The following is a 17,248-nucleotide window of genomic DNA, read 5'->3' as shown; positions in this document are numbered from 1 at the left end:
CCTGACTTCCTTGTACATGTGTTTACAAGATCATTGCATTAACAGTAGGTTTTGCATTTGATGCCTTTGTTTTATAAGAGGAGGTGAAATAGTATTTTACACAGTTTACTCCAGTACTTTCAGGAGTGACTTTCAGTGTGATGTTTTGCAGCTTGTTGAAGCTATAAACACAAGCTGGAAAGCCTGGATTCTCAATGGTGTAAAGCAAATGATGTATTCTTGATTTTTCTCAGCCTGGTTATTCCCACTTCCTTCATACCAAAGGCTTTTCTATGCAAGAGAGATGCTATTTTGTTAGGACGTAGTCTCCCAGTGGAAGGAGTGGGAGCCCTGTTGTTGGGCTATGTGAGCAAATCACTGAAGGTTACGCTACATGATGAGAGTGCCTTTGTGCCTACCCCCCCCAACTGGGGAATGCACTAAGTATGACCAATGGTCTCTTCTATATCCATCTAGAATTCATTGCTTTTTGTTTAAACACATAACAGGGAATCACTTCCACCCCAAACTGTACTGCACCAATATTGTCTCATCTCCTTGTCACCCTGATCAGAGAGCCCAAGCTGGGGCTGGCACACCCTCACCTCAGATACACACTTGTAGAATTGGGTTTGATGCCCCATAGTTGGAGACTGGAGGGAATGAAACTATTTGGAATTAGTGGAGGTAGCAGAAGGCCATTTGCATCTTCATTCCCAGGACAGGGATAGGGCTGTATTCTGTGCCTGCACTGCAGGCCTTCTCTAGACTGCAAGGAGGCAGTTCATCTCAATACTTCTTAAAAGGCAGGCAAGTTTAATTTCCTGTTTGACAGGCGCCTGCAAGGAGAGCTAGGAATGATGCAGCAGCAACTCCCTGCTGGTGTGCATGGTTCGGGAGACCCTCCAAACATTCGCCTTCCTGTGAAGGAGGGAAAGACATCCCCTTGGAGCAAAGGGGTGAGCACATCAGGAGCTCAGCAAAGCCCAACCTGCTTCCTAGAACACTCAGCTAGGAGGCCGCTGCTGGGGCCCTCAATGAGGTGCAAGTTTCGTAGGCATTCTGGTGCCTATCCCCAGCTCCTCATGAACCAGTGCCACTGGTGTTTTCTCTGCCCCTCCCCACCACACACACTATATGTATTCTATGGATTCTCTGATGTGTTGTGTTTAGACTTCTGCTGAAGCACCTCACTCCTGTCAATAGCATCTGGCCCTTTCTCTTGTGCTGTAATTGATTGAGTTTCAGTAGGTGGTGATTTGTAGTGTTTTCCATGAACAAGCTAGGCAGATGCCACCAAATTTACTTCAAATGTGCACTAAGCAGGATTTGTATTGTATGTTGGTTATTTCTAATGAGCCTATTATCCAGTGTCACACAGCATAGAATATTAATTAGCATAAAGGACTTTCTTCTCCACTCCAGCCTCTTGAAATATGCAGAGATCTTTGTTTTGGTTAGTTTAAATAGCTGTGTATTGGTTCAAGTGCTGTAGTACTTGAGCCTTGGTCTCTGGAAGTAGGTGGCTAGCGCATTAACTGTATATCCCCAAACTGTGTTGCTGTGTCTGTGCCCAATGAAAATTTACTGTCACTGTAGTAAGATACTAGCTGTTGCTTAGCCCTTTGCGGGAGAAACTAAACAATATAAAGACTGATGAAGCCTCTAGTACTCGCATGTTCACATGGTATCACTGACTCCCTATATCTATTCCTGCACAGCATACTCATGTCTTCCTCATTAAGATTGCATCTTCCAAGCGGGACCCATGTAGAGTCAGGGCTCTCATAGACAAATGAGGTGTGGTGATTTCATCATGCACAAGCAAAGGTAATGTTAGACTGAATATTGGGAAATAGCAGTGGGGCCATGCTTATAGTCAGTGTTTTTAAAGCCCTAGCTTCTGGAGTCCTCTGATTTTGAGAGTCTCAGCTATTTATTTTATAATAAATCTTTTATCCCTCATGGCTGTGGAGGAAAGCCTGAAAATGTGAACCCTGAAAGCAAATAAAAAGAACCCCAAACTTACTCATTTTAAAAACTCATGATTAAGCTAACTTTGGGGGGCCCTGACTCATGTTTTTTGTTTTTTGTTTTTGTTTTTGAATGCTTGGGGTTGGCAATGCTGAAACAGTTTGTAATAGAGTGCTTAATCTGTGAGTCTTTCAAGGGAGGTGTTGGAAGACACGTGACTTGGGATATTTAAAACTAACTTCGTGAAGACACCGCAGGTAACTATCTTGCCCTGTTTCCTGGATAGGAGAATGGACTAGTTTTAGTGTAGTAGGTCTTTTCTGTCTCTGGTTGTTGAGAACACAATAGTTCCCTCACTCTGCAGAATCTATATTGAAACTTGATGATGCAGTGACTGTTTCTGCCGACCCAGTTCAATCATGAGAATTTCCTTTTAGTATCTGCAAGAATGGTTTTTAGGTGAGAAGAAACGGGTCAAAAGGGCAGGTGCTGTTGTTGCAATGGAGACTAGAGTGGGCAAACTGTCTGGGAATCTGTGTATGTGCATTGTGCATCTTTAGTGTCTGCTTAGGACAATGCGGGGAGCGCAGTATGTACACACAAGTCTGGCCTGCAGCCACCTGCTTCAACCTGGTGCCAGTGCCAGCTCAGCACCAGCTTTCGCTCCATGGAATCTTGCTCTGTGATTAGAAATCTGAAAGTTCAGGCATTTAATCCAGGAATTACATCTTCCTAAAAGGAGCCCCCTTAAATGTGAAGGATTATAGTGTATAGGAACCACTCAGGCCTGTGGCATCCCTGCCCTGAGTCTGTTTGCATGGGTCCCTGAGAAATACTATTTAAACCTAGGGCTTTTCCATTGGTCTCCAGTAAGACAGGTGCAGACTGGGTTTACAGCTTTTGCCTTTTGAGGAGCAATAGCATTTTCAGTAACTGGCATGTCAATCACACAAAAATTCCTTTTTGGGGTCTGTTCAATAGCAGAGATTTGAACCTGGGTCTCCCGCATCCCAGACGAGTGCCCTAACCCCTGAGCTGAAGGCAATAAAGGGGGACAATAGAACACCGGTACCACCACCACTGGCCATTTTGTGTATGGCCAAATTATTCGTGTCAAATTCACAGATAGCTTTGTCTCAACTGAAACTGCATTATTTTTTGTTGAATAAACTATTCATCTGAAATTTGTTTTGCCTATCTCTAATTGCCACTCAGTGAAGACTCCTCTCTGTTTGTTTGAGAGGTGCCATGCCACTGGAAGACAGAGCACCTCGGGGACCTTGGCAGCTGTGCTTTGGAGTGAGATTTACCGGCTGGGTTTGGCTTGGAGCTTCTTGCCCTCCCCCACCAGAGTTCATCTAGGCGCAGTCATCGATTTACTTCAGGCTGTTCCTTTTCACTTTGCCATCCTGTCCAGAGCTAGCATGCTCTTGGATACTCATAGTCTGCCCTGAATTAGATCAGACAGCTACTCTTGTCTTTGCTATGAAGGGGTAGGTCTAGGATCACTGGCTTTATCAGGCTGCTGCTTGCTCAATGAATGTTGCAGGTTGGGATCTGAAGTCCCCCAGCCTGCCTCTCCATATTTAAAATAACAATACAAGGTTATCATGTGCTCTGTTTAACATTCATTAGATACGAGCCTTGGTCACTTGCTACGCGGCTGATGCTAGCCTTGACTGCAGAAAGCTTAGGGTTCCCTCGTGAGTAATGAGGTAATTGCGTCTTGAAAGAAATGAAAAATGTGATGTATTAAATGCAACGCAGAGGAGGAATAAAGACTTCCTGGTGCAGTTCAGGACTAGCCTTCTTGAAGGCGACAAAGGCTCTTTGGTTACCATGCTGATATGGGCCATAGTGTAGGTAGGTGGAAGTAGAGAGAGACGCTGGCTACTCTTTTTTCCTTAGGCTCCCACACTGGAAAGTGAACCTGGTTCCTCTGCTCTTGAGCTGCTAGGAGGGTGTGTGAAACCCTAGCCCTTCCCATACTGCACTAATACGAGGTTGGGATAGGGCTGGACTGTTCTTAGTATACATTTCTGTGGCTTTAGAGTTCCCGTCTCAGTGCAGCTGCCTCTCCGGATTGAAAGGTTGTTCACAAACTCCTTGGCAGACTGACAGCTCGGCATCCTCGTCCCCTGCCTGCCAGACCCTGCACAAACCTTCCTGCACTTGCTCTGGCAGGCGACTGAACAAATGTTCTTGATCTGATGGAAGGGGCTTATTTATGTGTGTGCTGTAAGGCGAGCGAGTGACGGCAGTGTTGGGAGAGGCAGAGAAAAACATCAGGTACACATCAGGCTGTCTCCTTTCAGCATAGCCCAGAAATAAAATAGCTTCTGCAGTTTAAAGGCACACCTGGAGGGCAGCAGGGTGGAGCAGAAAGGAGGGATAATACCGCCCAGGTAACATTGGGGGAATGGTGCTTCATTTGTAGGGATAGAGGTTGCAAATAGCTTCATGTTCAGCTGTGCTCTTCAAACAAGGCTTTGTGCTTGTGTTTCCCTATACACATGATTGGCTCGGCTTTGTGACCCGGAAACATCCTTAAAGATCCCACCATTGCTTGTGGAGAAGGGGAAAAGTAACTTGGATCATAGGAACTTGAGGGGAGAAACCATCTGATCTCTTACCCTGGGCTCAGTGCATGTTTGGTAGCTATGCCCTGCTCTCCAGGGGATAGAGGAAGTGGCATGAAAGAGAGTACAAAGCCAGGAGTGGGAGGAGTAGGCAAAAGGAGTGACTAAAAAGGTGCAGGGGTAGATTTGTATCTAAAACCCTCCCACAGTTTGCATGAATCCCATCAGCAGGACACGTAAGTGCATCTGAGACATTTAGGGGATGTCTTCACTGCAGGTTTAACTTGGGCTCTTACCTGGGTGTGGGCTCTGACCTTCTTCCTTGTTCACACACGTGCAACCCTTTCACCCAGGTCTGGTGCTTTAACTTGGGGTAGTGGGCCTGTTTGGAGCTCAGGGTGCTGCTTTCACTCGGGTTGGTAACCTGCCCCCTGCCCACTTTGTAGTCAGAGCGCAGGCTAAACTATGCATGTGCCGATAGTTCTGCAGTGCCTCCCACAATTCCCCATGTGTCCAGAAGCACAGACAAGTTCTCCCACAATTCACTGGAAAAGAAACAGAGCAGCTTGGCTTAGTGCAGCACAAAGAGTAGTGGAATATGCCTTCAGAAGTCCAAGTGACACACACAGATGAGTGCAACACCAGTGAGAACACTAACTGAGGCAGAGCTTTGCAGTGTGGCCACTCACAGCCGGGCTAAATTAACCCAGGTGCTCATGCCTGGGTGCTAGGTAAACTCTGCAGTAAAGACACAGTAAAAATTCTCCTGCTGATACAGAGAGCTTTAGGAAGTATGGGGAGGACCTGGGAAGAAGAGGGAAACTGGTATGATGGGCAGGACTGGCACAGGTAGGGATGGTGGGGGGATCTTAATGGGTGGGGTAGGACAGAAGGAAGCTATTGCTGAATCAATAGCAGTCTTTGATAATTTAGTAAAAGTGTAAAGGTAAATTACCAGGCAAAGTGTTTGGTTCCACTTCCTTCTGAATGTTGGTCTGTCTCATCTTGTTGCCTTGTCCTTAGCTCATTAGCTGCCTCTGATAAAGAGACCCAGGCTTTCCTGTGGAACTGATGAATCAGGTGTGTGGATTTTCTCTCAAAGAGGGCAGAATTTCAATCCTGACTCTCCCACACCCTGAAATTACAACAGAACCACAACCCAGGTTCTTCTAGAAGGTTGTGTACTTGGCTGGGTGTAGCTGGGATTCATGTCTTTTTCTTTTTTAAATTTTCCATGGCATGCCCTTGCACTGTTAAGAATAACCAGTGGAGGGGGAGGGTACATGGAGGCAGGCAGGCAGTGGGGTTGCTGTGGTGCAGCTGTTTTGTCCATTAACCATGAGATCAGTAAGAGCTTAGTGTTGTGGAACCTACTTCTTAGCACCTGGCTAGATAATGGGCTCTTTTCTTGGAGTGTAATTATCCCAGGCTCCCTTTCCTAAGCTGCTGGGCCACTTATGGCTGAAGGACCTAATGTTCGTACACTTGGAGCATCTCTTAAGCTCTCGGAGGTGGGAGCTCATCAGATCTTACTCTGCCCAGGGAAAAAAAAATCACCTTCTTAAAAAGAAAAGAAAAACATTGTTACTGAAAGGAAAGGCTTTAACTGAAGGCCATATAAGTGCTCCTGTATGTTGGACATACACTTCCAGAGAAGAGGAGGAGGAATTGCAGAGCCACAGTGCATACTGTATCTGTTCTGCATTTGGCTGCACCTAGCATCAGGCTATTGTATACAGCTGCAAGAGTAATTAAGAATAATAAAAGGAAAAACTGTTTGGATTTTCTACAGTCTCAGCATGTTAATTATGCATTGGGGCCCAAATCATAAGAGACCTGCTAAAGGGAATCCAGGAGAGAAATCAAACATCTGATTCCATCCAAAGCTGACCAGTTAAGGGACGCCTGCATTTGTCTGCTGTCAGGTATGCCTTCCATGGCTTCAGATCCTCCAGAATCAAACACGTGTACACCAGGGGTAGTCAATTATTTTTTTGTCAGCATCCAAGTTTCTTGGTCAAGGTATAGTCAAAGTCCAGACTCCAGAGAAAACAATAATGATGATACGAAGTAAATAAAAAGATTTTGGGGACCATTCAAAAGTGTCTGTTGTTCTGGATTTGACTCACAGTCCACCTATTGATTACCACGTTGTACACCATTTAATCACTAACCCTGGAGAGCAGGGCATGACCAACTGGAATGAGGGAGCCTAAGGAAAGGCCCTATGCAGAGGACATTCCTGCTGTTAGTAGCTGGACATGGAGGAAGAATCCTGTGTATCTGGTATGTTAATACCCGATGTACTAGCCAATTGGTGAGCTTCAGCCATCTCTCAATATTCCATTTGTCTTGGGCTCAGAGGCCATAAGCATGTTCTACTAACAGCCTAAGGGCCACTCTCAGTTCTGTGTTAGCTGAGTGTTTCTTCTAAATTGATTAGCAATGATGTTGTTAACAGCATTGACATTAAATTCTTATCACTGGGCCTGAGGGTTAACACTCTCTAGAGATGCATGGAGGCCTGGAACAACTCTCAGAAACAAATGCTGAACTCCCTTTAAGTCCATGTAAAGGGAGTTTGCACAGAGGAGGCTGCCACTCCCTGCTCTGGCAAATGAAAGTGTAAATCCTGCAGAAATTGGTGGGGCTCCAAGAAAATGCTGGTACGGCCAGGCCACTAAGGCTGGCTTTGCTTAGCCCCTGCTTATACTAATTAAGGGACCTCTGCCTATTGCAGCAAAAAATATGGTGGGGCATGATACTAATCCAGTCTCCTCATTGCAGCTGCTGCTGCTTTGGCATGAGGGTGTGGCACTGATGCTTCTGTGGAGAGGGCATGGTACTCATCACAGCAGGGCCATACAAACACACCATGTAGTTGAATGTCTACATACATTAGAAATACTCTGTGGTCTGCACATCTCTGCCGTAGCACTAGCACCTTGTTGTGGTTTCCACTGGCAGGTGAGATCTATCTCCTTCCCTTCTAGCTACTGATGGGCCCTGGCTCCTGCTTTCACCCAGCCTGCCAATGTTCTCTTTGGTTCCAGATGGTTTGTACCCATCTTTTCTCTGAGTCTCTTTCTCTGCTCAGAGCCACTGCCTTGGCTCAGGAGGAAGGAGGTGCAGTGCAGTCGTGTGCAGCTTTCTTTGCCCATTGTGCTCCTATATCTAACCGGTTTTCACTTCCCAGATATAAGGACCAGAGCAGAGCACACTGTGGACTCAGATGGTTTTCTCTTTAATTGGGTAGAAATTGATGGATAGAGAGAGGTACCTATAAAGTTTTAATTTTTTTCTTTTCTGTCTAATCTCCCTTTCTTCCCATAAACCAGTCACAGGTGGGGCAGAGGGATTCTTACCTTACAAAATATCTTGTCTTGTGCCCACCAGAGATGAACTGACAGACGTGTGTTTATGGAATACAGTCTGTTTGCCATGTTCTGTTAGGCCCATTGCTTGTAATGGTAGACTAGTGTGTGGGTGGAGTTTTCTGTATGTGAAACTGTTTTAAATTTGTGCACTTGGCCATTAGACAGTTCTGTTTTTATTCTAGACCCTAGAGACACAGCAGGGGGAGCGGGCATGTTTCCATCCCATTGGCATTGTAGAGTCCGTGAGGGTGCCCACTGACTTGTCCTGTACCTCCAGCCCTCTATATAGGGCAATTGTCCTGTCTTCCCACAACAAAGGAACAACTCAGGATTTATAGTTCAGATGTTTTCAAATAAACCATATTGTTTGCGGTTTCTGAGGGGAAATGGAACAGCTCTCCCTAACTCATCTACATCGTTCTCTCATCTGGCTGCTTATCGGCTCAACAAAGAGGGCTCGTTATGGATCTGCTTGTCTCGCTGGTGCCCCTTCATTTTATTTGGAACCCTGTCACTTTTGCATATAGAACGCAGGATGTTATTGTGTATGTTGATTGTAATTTCTGATATGCAAAGGCTGAAGAGTGGCCTACTCTGTGGGATGAGTTGACAGTTCTCAACATGGATAGTAAATTGGTGAGAGTGGGCTGGAGGCTGGTAATTGAGGTCTTCTAGAAAATTGAAGCAGATAAACACTTGATCTGAATTTACATGGCTAGGTGAGAAGACATAGAGAGGAGCATATCTCTTCTTACTCCAGAGCTACCCTTTTGTCCTGACAGAGGAATTAGCTCCCTAAAATGCTGCTTTGAGGGGTCTGAATTCAGGGTCTGACCAAGAGATGGAAATAGTTTTACATGCTTCTCAAAGGGAAATTTCCACAGGCCGTCTATCCAGTTGACTTAGGGCTGAGGGTTGACGGTGCCCCTAATGAAACTAACAGCCTGTGAATCCCAAACACCTAGTGAAATATGACTTCCTCCAATGAGGAGTTGGTGGTCTGTGAAATTGGTGGCACAGGAGGGTCGTTAAGGTATCCTCTAGCTGGATAACTTTCTGATCACTAATAACATTTATAGTTATTTCATATTAAAAAAGTAAATCTGATCACCTGTTTCAGAACATCAGCAGATTCCTGTGGGCTCATCGGGCAGTTCCCCTTCTGTGTGCAAAGCATTGTACCGTTAACTAGGTACATTAAGGATGGTCTATGTCTTCCTGTGAAGCACTGGTTATTGGTTCCTGACCAAGGCACCATACTGAACAATCCTGGAACCCTGTTTGTTTGGGGTAGAGTCACAAGGAAAGAGACCTTGTTTCAGGTCCTTGCTGCTATATATAACATCCTAGCGGAGACAGAATCAGATTTGTAACACTAAAAGATTCCTTTATGTGCCTGATGCATTTATTCCAGCCAGCCACGTCATCAGTTTCCTGTGTTTCCCCTTAAAATAAGACTCTTTCTGCTACAGAAGGAAGAAAGGGTTTAGGCCTTTCACAAACCTCCTATCCTGTTCTTTGGCTATTAAATAAGCCATGGTGCTCTCTGTTCGGGATGGGGGTTAGCCTAAATATCCTGGCCAAATTCTGTTTTGTATTTGTAACCCCCTTCCCTTCCTGGGTTACTTGGGAGCAGGCAACACTCACCAAGGGCGCCTAAGGTTGCTGACAACAAAGGAGATCCTGAGTATCCCAGTGATGATGTAGGATAGATGGGAATCCTCTATCCACCCCTCTGCTGCAGTCCCTTTACTTCTAAAGGAATTTAAAATTGATAGTGCCTCCACCTGGCTGACCCCTACACATGCTCAATAGCGGGCCTTGGGACCTTCCAGGACTAAACCTAGTCTAATAATTATAATAATCTGAGCCATAGTCTAACTCAACAATTGCAATTATGCAAACTAAACATCCAATATACTTTAATTTAAGTAAAGGTGTGTTATCTCTAATTTAAGAAATATGGCATAACAGACAAATTAAACATCGCTGTTTATTTTAAATCCACAGGGGCAGTTGAATAAATCAGTTAATAAAAACAGTATACAGTATTAAATGAAACTTGTCTAACTGGCATCTACACTGCCACTATTTACCCCACCTCCAGAGTGTGCACTGCCCTAGAGTTCAGAGCCCTAACCCCTTGCTGGTGTGGGCACACTTGAAGATCTGAAGAAGGAGGCAGCACTCTGTGGGTTCAGTGTACCGTTTCAGCCCAGATATCAAGCTGGAGATTTGGACTTGGCCCAACCAAAAGCCTGCAGTCCTGGCCCTGTTTGAAGGGCTTTTCTCTCTCTGCCTTTTCTCAGGCCCAGTCAAAGTCTCTCTGCTGTGCCCCTTCCTTTGTAAGCCCTGCCCCAAACAACGGGAGGAGGAGACACTCACACCACCTTCACTGCAGGCCCACCTCAGTCAGCTCCAAGCTCAGTCCCTGCCCTGGCTTGGGCAATGCCACCAACCTCCAAAGCTCCCTGCTCCAGCAAAACTCCAGCAAGCTCTCAGCAGCAGCTTTGGGACCCTGGCAGCAGGCAGTAGCCAGCAGCTTCCAGCCTCGACTGCGCTCCACCCCAGCACCAAAATGGAGTCCCCCACTTGCTTTTTTCTGACTCTCTGGAAGGGGAAGTCTCTCTCTCCTTTTTCCCCAAGGCATCATGGGAGTTGTAGTCTCCCAGGATCTTTCCAACTGTAAAACTCCCAGTTAAGTTCCAGGGCCCCTGAAGCACAGGGTGCCTACACATTGCTATGGCACTGTACTTTTGACAGATAGGGTTGGGCGTGAAGCAGGCAAAGGTGAAAAGAGCCAGATCAAGAGACTCCACTTCCCACCTGCAGCATCCGACTCCTGGGGTGCCAGGAGTGTCCTAGGGCAGCCTTCTATAAGCAAAGGGGGTTCCAGGGAGGATGGGGCTAGGCTGTTCTCGGTGGTGGCAGATGACAGAACAAGGAGCAACGGTCTCAAGTTGCAGGGCGGGAGGTCTAGGTTGGACATTAGGAAAAAGTTTTTCACTAGGAGGGTGGTGAAGCACAGGAATGGGTTACCTAGGGAGGTGGTGGAATCTCCATCTTTAGAGGTTTTTAAGCTGAGTCTTGACAAATCCCTGGCTGGGATGATATAGCTGAAGTTAGTCCTGCTATGAGCAGGGGGTTGGACTAGATGACCTCCTGAGGTCCCTTCCAACTCTAATATTCTATGATTCTATGAAAGGGACCACAGTTTCTCTCTTGATAATTATATGGTGCTTGTTAGAGTTGCATACAGTCTGGTCAAACTCCTCACTACACACAACCCCCAGTCCTAGCTGTGACACAGGCAGGCACCTCAGAGCTGCTTCAGTCATGAGAGGGGGCTCTTGGGCATGTTGGTGTGCCATTTTCTCCTCAGTAGCAACAAGGGATATGTGGCTTGCTTCACTCCCACAGGAACAAAAGAGGCTTAAAATCTGCACAGACCAAAAAATAAAAAAAATGTTAATGTGAGTTAATCTGACTTCTGCCCTGCAATTATAGCCATTCAAACCCATTGGGGCTCTTGAGTTTACATTCTTTAATGCATAGTGCGTAATTATATATGTATAATTTATATTGTGCATGCATACATGTTCCTATCACGTACCTCAAGGAGTAGGAGGAATTATCCTCTGGAGGTGGAAGGGGTGGTAATAGAATTACTCACTTCCATAAGCCCTGAGGATGAGATGTGGGTGATGAAGGGCTTGGTTCATAACTGCTTCCTCACCATGGGAAACATTGTCATTTTGAAGTGGCTCTGGCGTTGCTGTGTGTTGTTAAACAGACTTTTCTCTTCCGTATTCACTCAGAGGTGAGTGCGTTCAAGTTGTCTGTAAAATAATTCCTGTGTGTACTGTCCTTATTTGTAGGAAGCGGTTTGCAAAACAAAAAATAACCAGCAAAGCTTTATTCCTGGCAATGAAAATGTCTCCCAAATACTTGTATTTATGATTTGCATTGTGGTAGTACCTGGAGAAACCAACTGCAATTGGGGCCTTGCGCTAGGTACTGAGCAGGTACATAGTAAGATACAGTCCCTGCCCTGAAGAACTTACATCCTAGGTAGGCAAAACAGATAAAGGGCGGAGAAAGGAGTTGGTATTGTCCTTGTTTTACGGATGGAGAACAGAGTTACAGAGAGATCAAGGGACTTGCTGTGGGTCTCACAGTCTGTGCCAGAGCCTGAGGTTCTGAGCCCAGATCTCCTGCGTCTCAGTCCTGTGTTTTAACTGCAAGACCACCCTTCCTGACTATATGCTGAATTGTTTATGCTTCATGTGTGGAGTTGCTCCCCCTATTGCACTCTCCCCTCCCCCCCCCCATGAGAGGAAAAACTTGGTGTAAGAATAGCATCTACTGTCACATGCTCTCAGGTAAACATTTTCAAGGCTGTAAGTCTTCAGGTTTCGGAACATAAGCTCAGCAGCAGCTGGGGATGGGGAAATTTCCCCTCAGCCTTCTAATGTAGAATTGTACAAACTGGGGTATTATAGGTGCGGGGGGGGAGGGGGGGGGAGGAGGGCAGGGCAGGGTGAGTGAGAACTGTCTCCTTCCCCTACTGCATCTCCTTGGAGTAATGCTGCACAGATGGACCAGACTTATCTAGTGATGCGAGGAGGAGGAGGGATAATCAACTTCTAGACAGACCACTGATCTGTGCTGCTACAGCAGCCCATATTCCAGACATCATCTGAACTCAGCAAGTGCTGCACTGTGCCTCTTAGAGGAGAAACTGCTGTAGGGCTGGAGTAGGGGAATGGGTCAGAAGGAGATAGTGTAACAAGGAGGAGAGAGAGAGGCCTGTAGACTCCATTCCATAAGACGGCCGGGGTCCATCCATCAACTGCCACAGCTTTTCTGAGTAGTAGCAGCCCCTTAAGTGTTAGGTTAGTGCCCCGGGCTGCTCAGAAAGCCATTAACCAGCCTTAAGAGGGGGAGGGCGACAGGTTGGTGAAAAGAACATTTCATGTTTTGTCCTCATGGGGTTAACAAGCTCCCTATTAAGGGGAGACAAAGTGATGGAGAGAATCTCTCTATTTTATGGCTTGGAAAGTTCAGCCTCCAGAGCATTCCTCTCCAGTGCCCTGGCTGCCTCTCTACAGCTTTTATCCCCATTGTGCTGTGGTTGTGGAGTGGGAGCCTTGGCCTTTGTCAGATTCGCCCTCTCTTTTTTCCTTGGAGTACAATCTAATTAGCAGCTCAGCAACCAGTTCAAGCAGCAGGATAACCATTTTAATGGGCTGGAGGTATGAGTGAATGGGACTGGGGGGTGGAGCAGCTGGGATTTGCAGAAGACTAGAGTTCGGTGTATTAAACATTTATTGTGTGCTCAGGACTGTAGAATAAGGAAGCCCATAAATATCCTGACCCGAGGCTAGAAGTGGGAAGGGAGGTGAGAACATTGTGGAATGAATGCACATATCAGGAAAGAGATGGAAAACTGTTAATGGATCTCATATAAATACTATTTCAGAGCCTAACTGGCTCCTGCTATAGGAGATTTTCCTGATATTTATCCTAAATGTCTTTGTTCAGTTTCATTCTCTTACTCTGATGTTTGTAAACAGGATTCTTTGATGGTAGTCTTAGGAGAAGCCCTCCAGATTTTTCTTGGGACCTTTCTGAACAACTTGCCTGAGGTGACCAACCACTGAATAAAGATCTCATGCACTGCATCCTGCTGCTTAGCAGAAAGAACACAGCTGACGAGGCAATGAGCCACCTGTATTCCTGCAGAGATCGCCCCACCATGCACACAGTATTACACAAGCAATCTTCTTTAAACTGCTCCCCATTCCTTTAGGGTTGCTCAACACATGAGATCAGAGTAACTGTTGAACGTGTCTTTTTGAGGTGCTGCCAGCATGTTAATCTATGCCTCTTTCCTTGCCTTCTTGAAGACCCTTCCATTTCACAAATGCTCTTTAACTGAGTCTCCTTTTTCCATGCAGCCACTTCTAATGGGACTCTGGAAGGCCTGGAGAACAGAGAAGGTGGAGTCTGTCAGACACGCTCTATGAAGATTGTCATGAAAGTGGGACAAGGTGAGTCACTCCAGTCCTCTAGAGTTTTCCCATTGGACATGAAATCAGTATTGAAATGAAATGTGCTACATTTTACATAGCTGCTGTGCAGTCCAGGCTTGGTGAGATGTGCTAGTGAACCCTTCTTGGGAGCTTGACAAAGTGTCATTTGGACAGTAGGTCTAACACTCAAGACTACAGAAGTCCCCTGTAGTCAGGGGGCAATGCAGGATTGTTTCCTACACTTTATTTTCAAATGCCCCAGACCTGCCTCCTCTGGTTGTGAACATACTCCTCGTTCAAATGATTAGAATGCCATTTAAGTAATGAAGAGGATTAAATCATTTGAGTTTAACAGTCAGTCAGGATTCTGAATCATTCGTGGCCTTGTCTGAGAGGGCCCATGCGACAGGTACTCTAATTGGCTGCCAGTGGCATGAGCTGTTTCCATCTAATTGAATGTTCCATCTTTACTTTCCCACAATGGGGTGGTCTCTCCAAAACAGAGAACTAATTGGGATTTTTTTTTCCTTTGGTACTAGCACTTTAGATGCAAGTCCCAACAACTTTTTACAGCAACCCCTTTCTCCTTCTGCTGGCCCAATGTGAGGTTGCTGGGCTGTAGTCTGGCATGTTGATTAGGGAGACCTGGGCAATTGCTGTTTGAGCAGGGACATTTCCCAATGCAAAAGGTCTGCATTTGTTTAGACGAGTTTGAGTTTTAGGGCCTTTTTTGGCCAACATTTGTGCTTGCACAGCATTATGAGACCAAGATACAGTAAGTGTCAGTTCCGCCCCACCTTGGTTTTATGAATGAGCTGGAAACTAGCTCAGACTGTGAGATGGATGGTCAATTGAAACTGGTTTGTTCTGTGATTGTTCTGGCCTGCCAGTTTCCTCAGTGCAGTACATGAAGGGAGTTGCCCTGTTCCTCACTGGTGGAAGAAGAAACCTGAACGTTAGATGCTCTAGGAATAGCTGAAGTTGTTTGGCCTGTGCTGAATTGGCCTGTTCTCCGCTCCTGCCTAATATGTAAACTAGACACAATTTTCTGCTCCAAAATAAAGATGGCAAAAACTGCTCTCTACAAGAAAATCCAGTTCTTTAACTAAAATGGGGGCTTCCTGTCTTTCCCCATGTGCCCCATTATTGAAGTGAGAGGGAGATGGCTGTCAGAAAAGAGAGCTAGAGATCTGGGGCTTTCCCTCTAAAATAGCTCCAAGCAGGGATTCCTCAAACTTTAGCAAGCAAAAGGCAACTTGCAAGAAGCGCGATAGTTACTCCTAACTTGCATAAAATGGAACTTATTGCAACTTGTCTTTGTGGGATAGATCCCAAAGGTGATACTGCATCTTCCAACACAGTGCATTACATGCTTATCAGTATTAACAGTGAAGGGGGCTGTTGGTCCGGTTGCAGAACACAATGTATTGCATAGAGCCCTGGCACCCAAGGCATAGATGGCTATTCCCCCATTGACCCTCCTTTGAGCATCCCCCTGCATATCTGTCACTTGTGGCCATGGACCCTTCAATGTGTGTGAGGTAAAGTGATTTTGCCCCTAATACTAACAAATTTTACCTTCTGTGCTGTGAGATATTATAGGAATGATATCACAGTTTCATCCAAATGGCATATCTGGAGCTGTGACTTCATTCCAAGAGGTGCTACATGGCCTTCCATGAGCTTTCCCACTGCATGCTGGGATTCTACAAGGAGGTCATGGCTCCTGGCATGGAAAGGGGGCAGCTGTGGGAACAGGGCTGAGGTACCAAATTCTTTCTGACATCTGATGCTTCCTTGGGAAATGCTCCCAGAATATGGGATTGTAGTGCAGCCAGGACCTGTCTGAGTCCTTTAACTGTGCTCTGCAGTGTAATTTCTCCTGATGGCTGAAGCTCTCGAAAACTTCCTCTCCCCAGTCGAGGGAGTTTTTCTGGGCCCCAGTGATGCCACAGGCCTGACTCCAGCCCCCTCCCTGGATGCAGAGCTCATGGTGACTGCTTTTCATTATTTTGTTTCACATTGTTGGGGCCAGTATTTATAACAAAACAAAAGGAATAGTGGTGCAACCCTGGAAAGCTAGATTCCTTTGTGTTCGCTCAGCTGCCTTTGTTGGAAATATGCAGACCCATGCACAGGAGCTCATAAGGAATCTTTAAAAACCACCCACAGAAAACTGTTTTCCACAGAGTACTGAAGTGTCTAAGCCTGTAATGTCCCCGAACTCCGCTCAGACAGCCTCCTGCTGCCTTTGCCCTCCCTTAAAGACAGTGTTACTTTGACTGCCCCTTCATGTGTGCTTTCTAGAATGGTGCCTTTCAGGCAAAGAGGCGGACAAGGCCCCTGTCCTGAAGAACTTACACTCTAAATAGAAGACCTCAAAGTAGGAAATGGGAGGCACCAGCAGGCCAGTGGCAGAGGCTGAAGTTAGCATAAGGCTTGTTAGTCCGTGGTTTTCATTTGGCAGTTAGTCTGGGATCTGTTGCCTGTTTTATTAATGCTCCTTTGAGGCGAGGACTAGCTTTGATGTTGCTATTTCAGTAACTCCTGTGGGTTAGCCTCTTTCCTTTCTGCATCATGTCACACTTCCCATACCAGGAGAGCAGTAACAGGAATTGCTTAGCGCTCAGGCTGCTGTTGGTTTCCCACACTCAGTCAAGTCCCAGGCATGCCTTCGGTCTGCTTGTTAGCAGAATTCCAAGCAGAGAGTAGGTGAGGCATCTTTGCTCCCCATGTTGTTTGGTGTGGTCACTTTAGAATGTAAAATTGGGCACATAATCAGATGGTCATGAAGAGGAGGGATGGGGGATATATGGCTGCAGTAGGGTGAAGCTGGTTTGTTTGTGTTGCCTGCCCTCCTCTGATCCTGAACAGACCATCTTCTTGCCAATGAGACACCAAGGAAGCCATCTTGTTCTGCTCTGTCAAATGCCCTCCCTGCTCTGTGACATTTTGCTACCACTAGGGGAGCTATTTACATTACTGATCAATAAGAAACAAATGCCCTAGAGGCAGTGGGAGGGTGGGACTGGAGCTCCGAGTTCTGCCAGCAGCACCCATGACAGGTTCATCTCTGTGTGATCCTCACAAGTGTTTAAAATTTTGACCATGTTAAACTGGGGGTAGAGGGCCACTTTTGTTAGCTGGAGGGCAAGAAGGCAGCCAAAATACTCCCGCTTCCAGTGATTGTTCCTAGCCTTTAGGTGGGAACATTTTGGGGGAACAAAATGTCTAATGGGGCTTTTCACATAGTTAATGTGACAGATGAAGGCATTAGTGTGGCTCAAAAGGCCCCAAGGCCGTG

General features: G+C 46.1%; 1 protein-coding gene across 3 annotated transcripts in view; it reads left to right on the top strand.

Annotated features, from left to right (window-relative positions):
* Positions 1 to 17,248, top strand: part of EFNB1 (ephrin B1) — a 122,095-nt gene that overhangs the window by 86,051 nt on the left and 18,796 nt on the right. For all 3 annotated transcript variants that reach the window (XR_010919720.1, XM_067548326.1, XM_067548327.1), the window contains exon 3: positions 13,870 to 13,962. Coding sequence is in view for 2 of the 3 variants with exons in the window: in XM_067548326.1 (XP_067404427.1) it covers positions 13,870 to 13,962 (93 nt within the window). In the remaining variant the exon portion in view is untranslated. The remainder of the gene's footprint in view (positions 1 to 13,869; positions 13,963 to 17,248) is intronic.

Source organism: Emydura macquarii, unplaced genomic scaffold, assembly GCF_026122565.2.
Source record: "Emydura macquarii macquarii isolate MOO-44397 ecotype Brisbane River unplaced genomic scaffold, CSIRO-AGI_Emac_v2 contig_1253, whole genome shotgun sequence".
Taxonomy (NCBI): domain Eukaryota; kingdom Metazoa; phylum Chordata; order Testudines; family Chelidae; genus Emydura; species Emydura macquarii.
The sequence above is the reverse complement of the archived record's forward strand: the minus strand, read 5'-3'. Positions and strand labels throughout refer to the sequence as shown.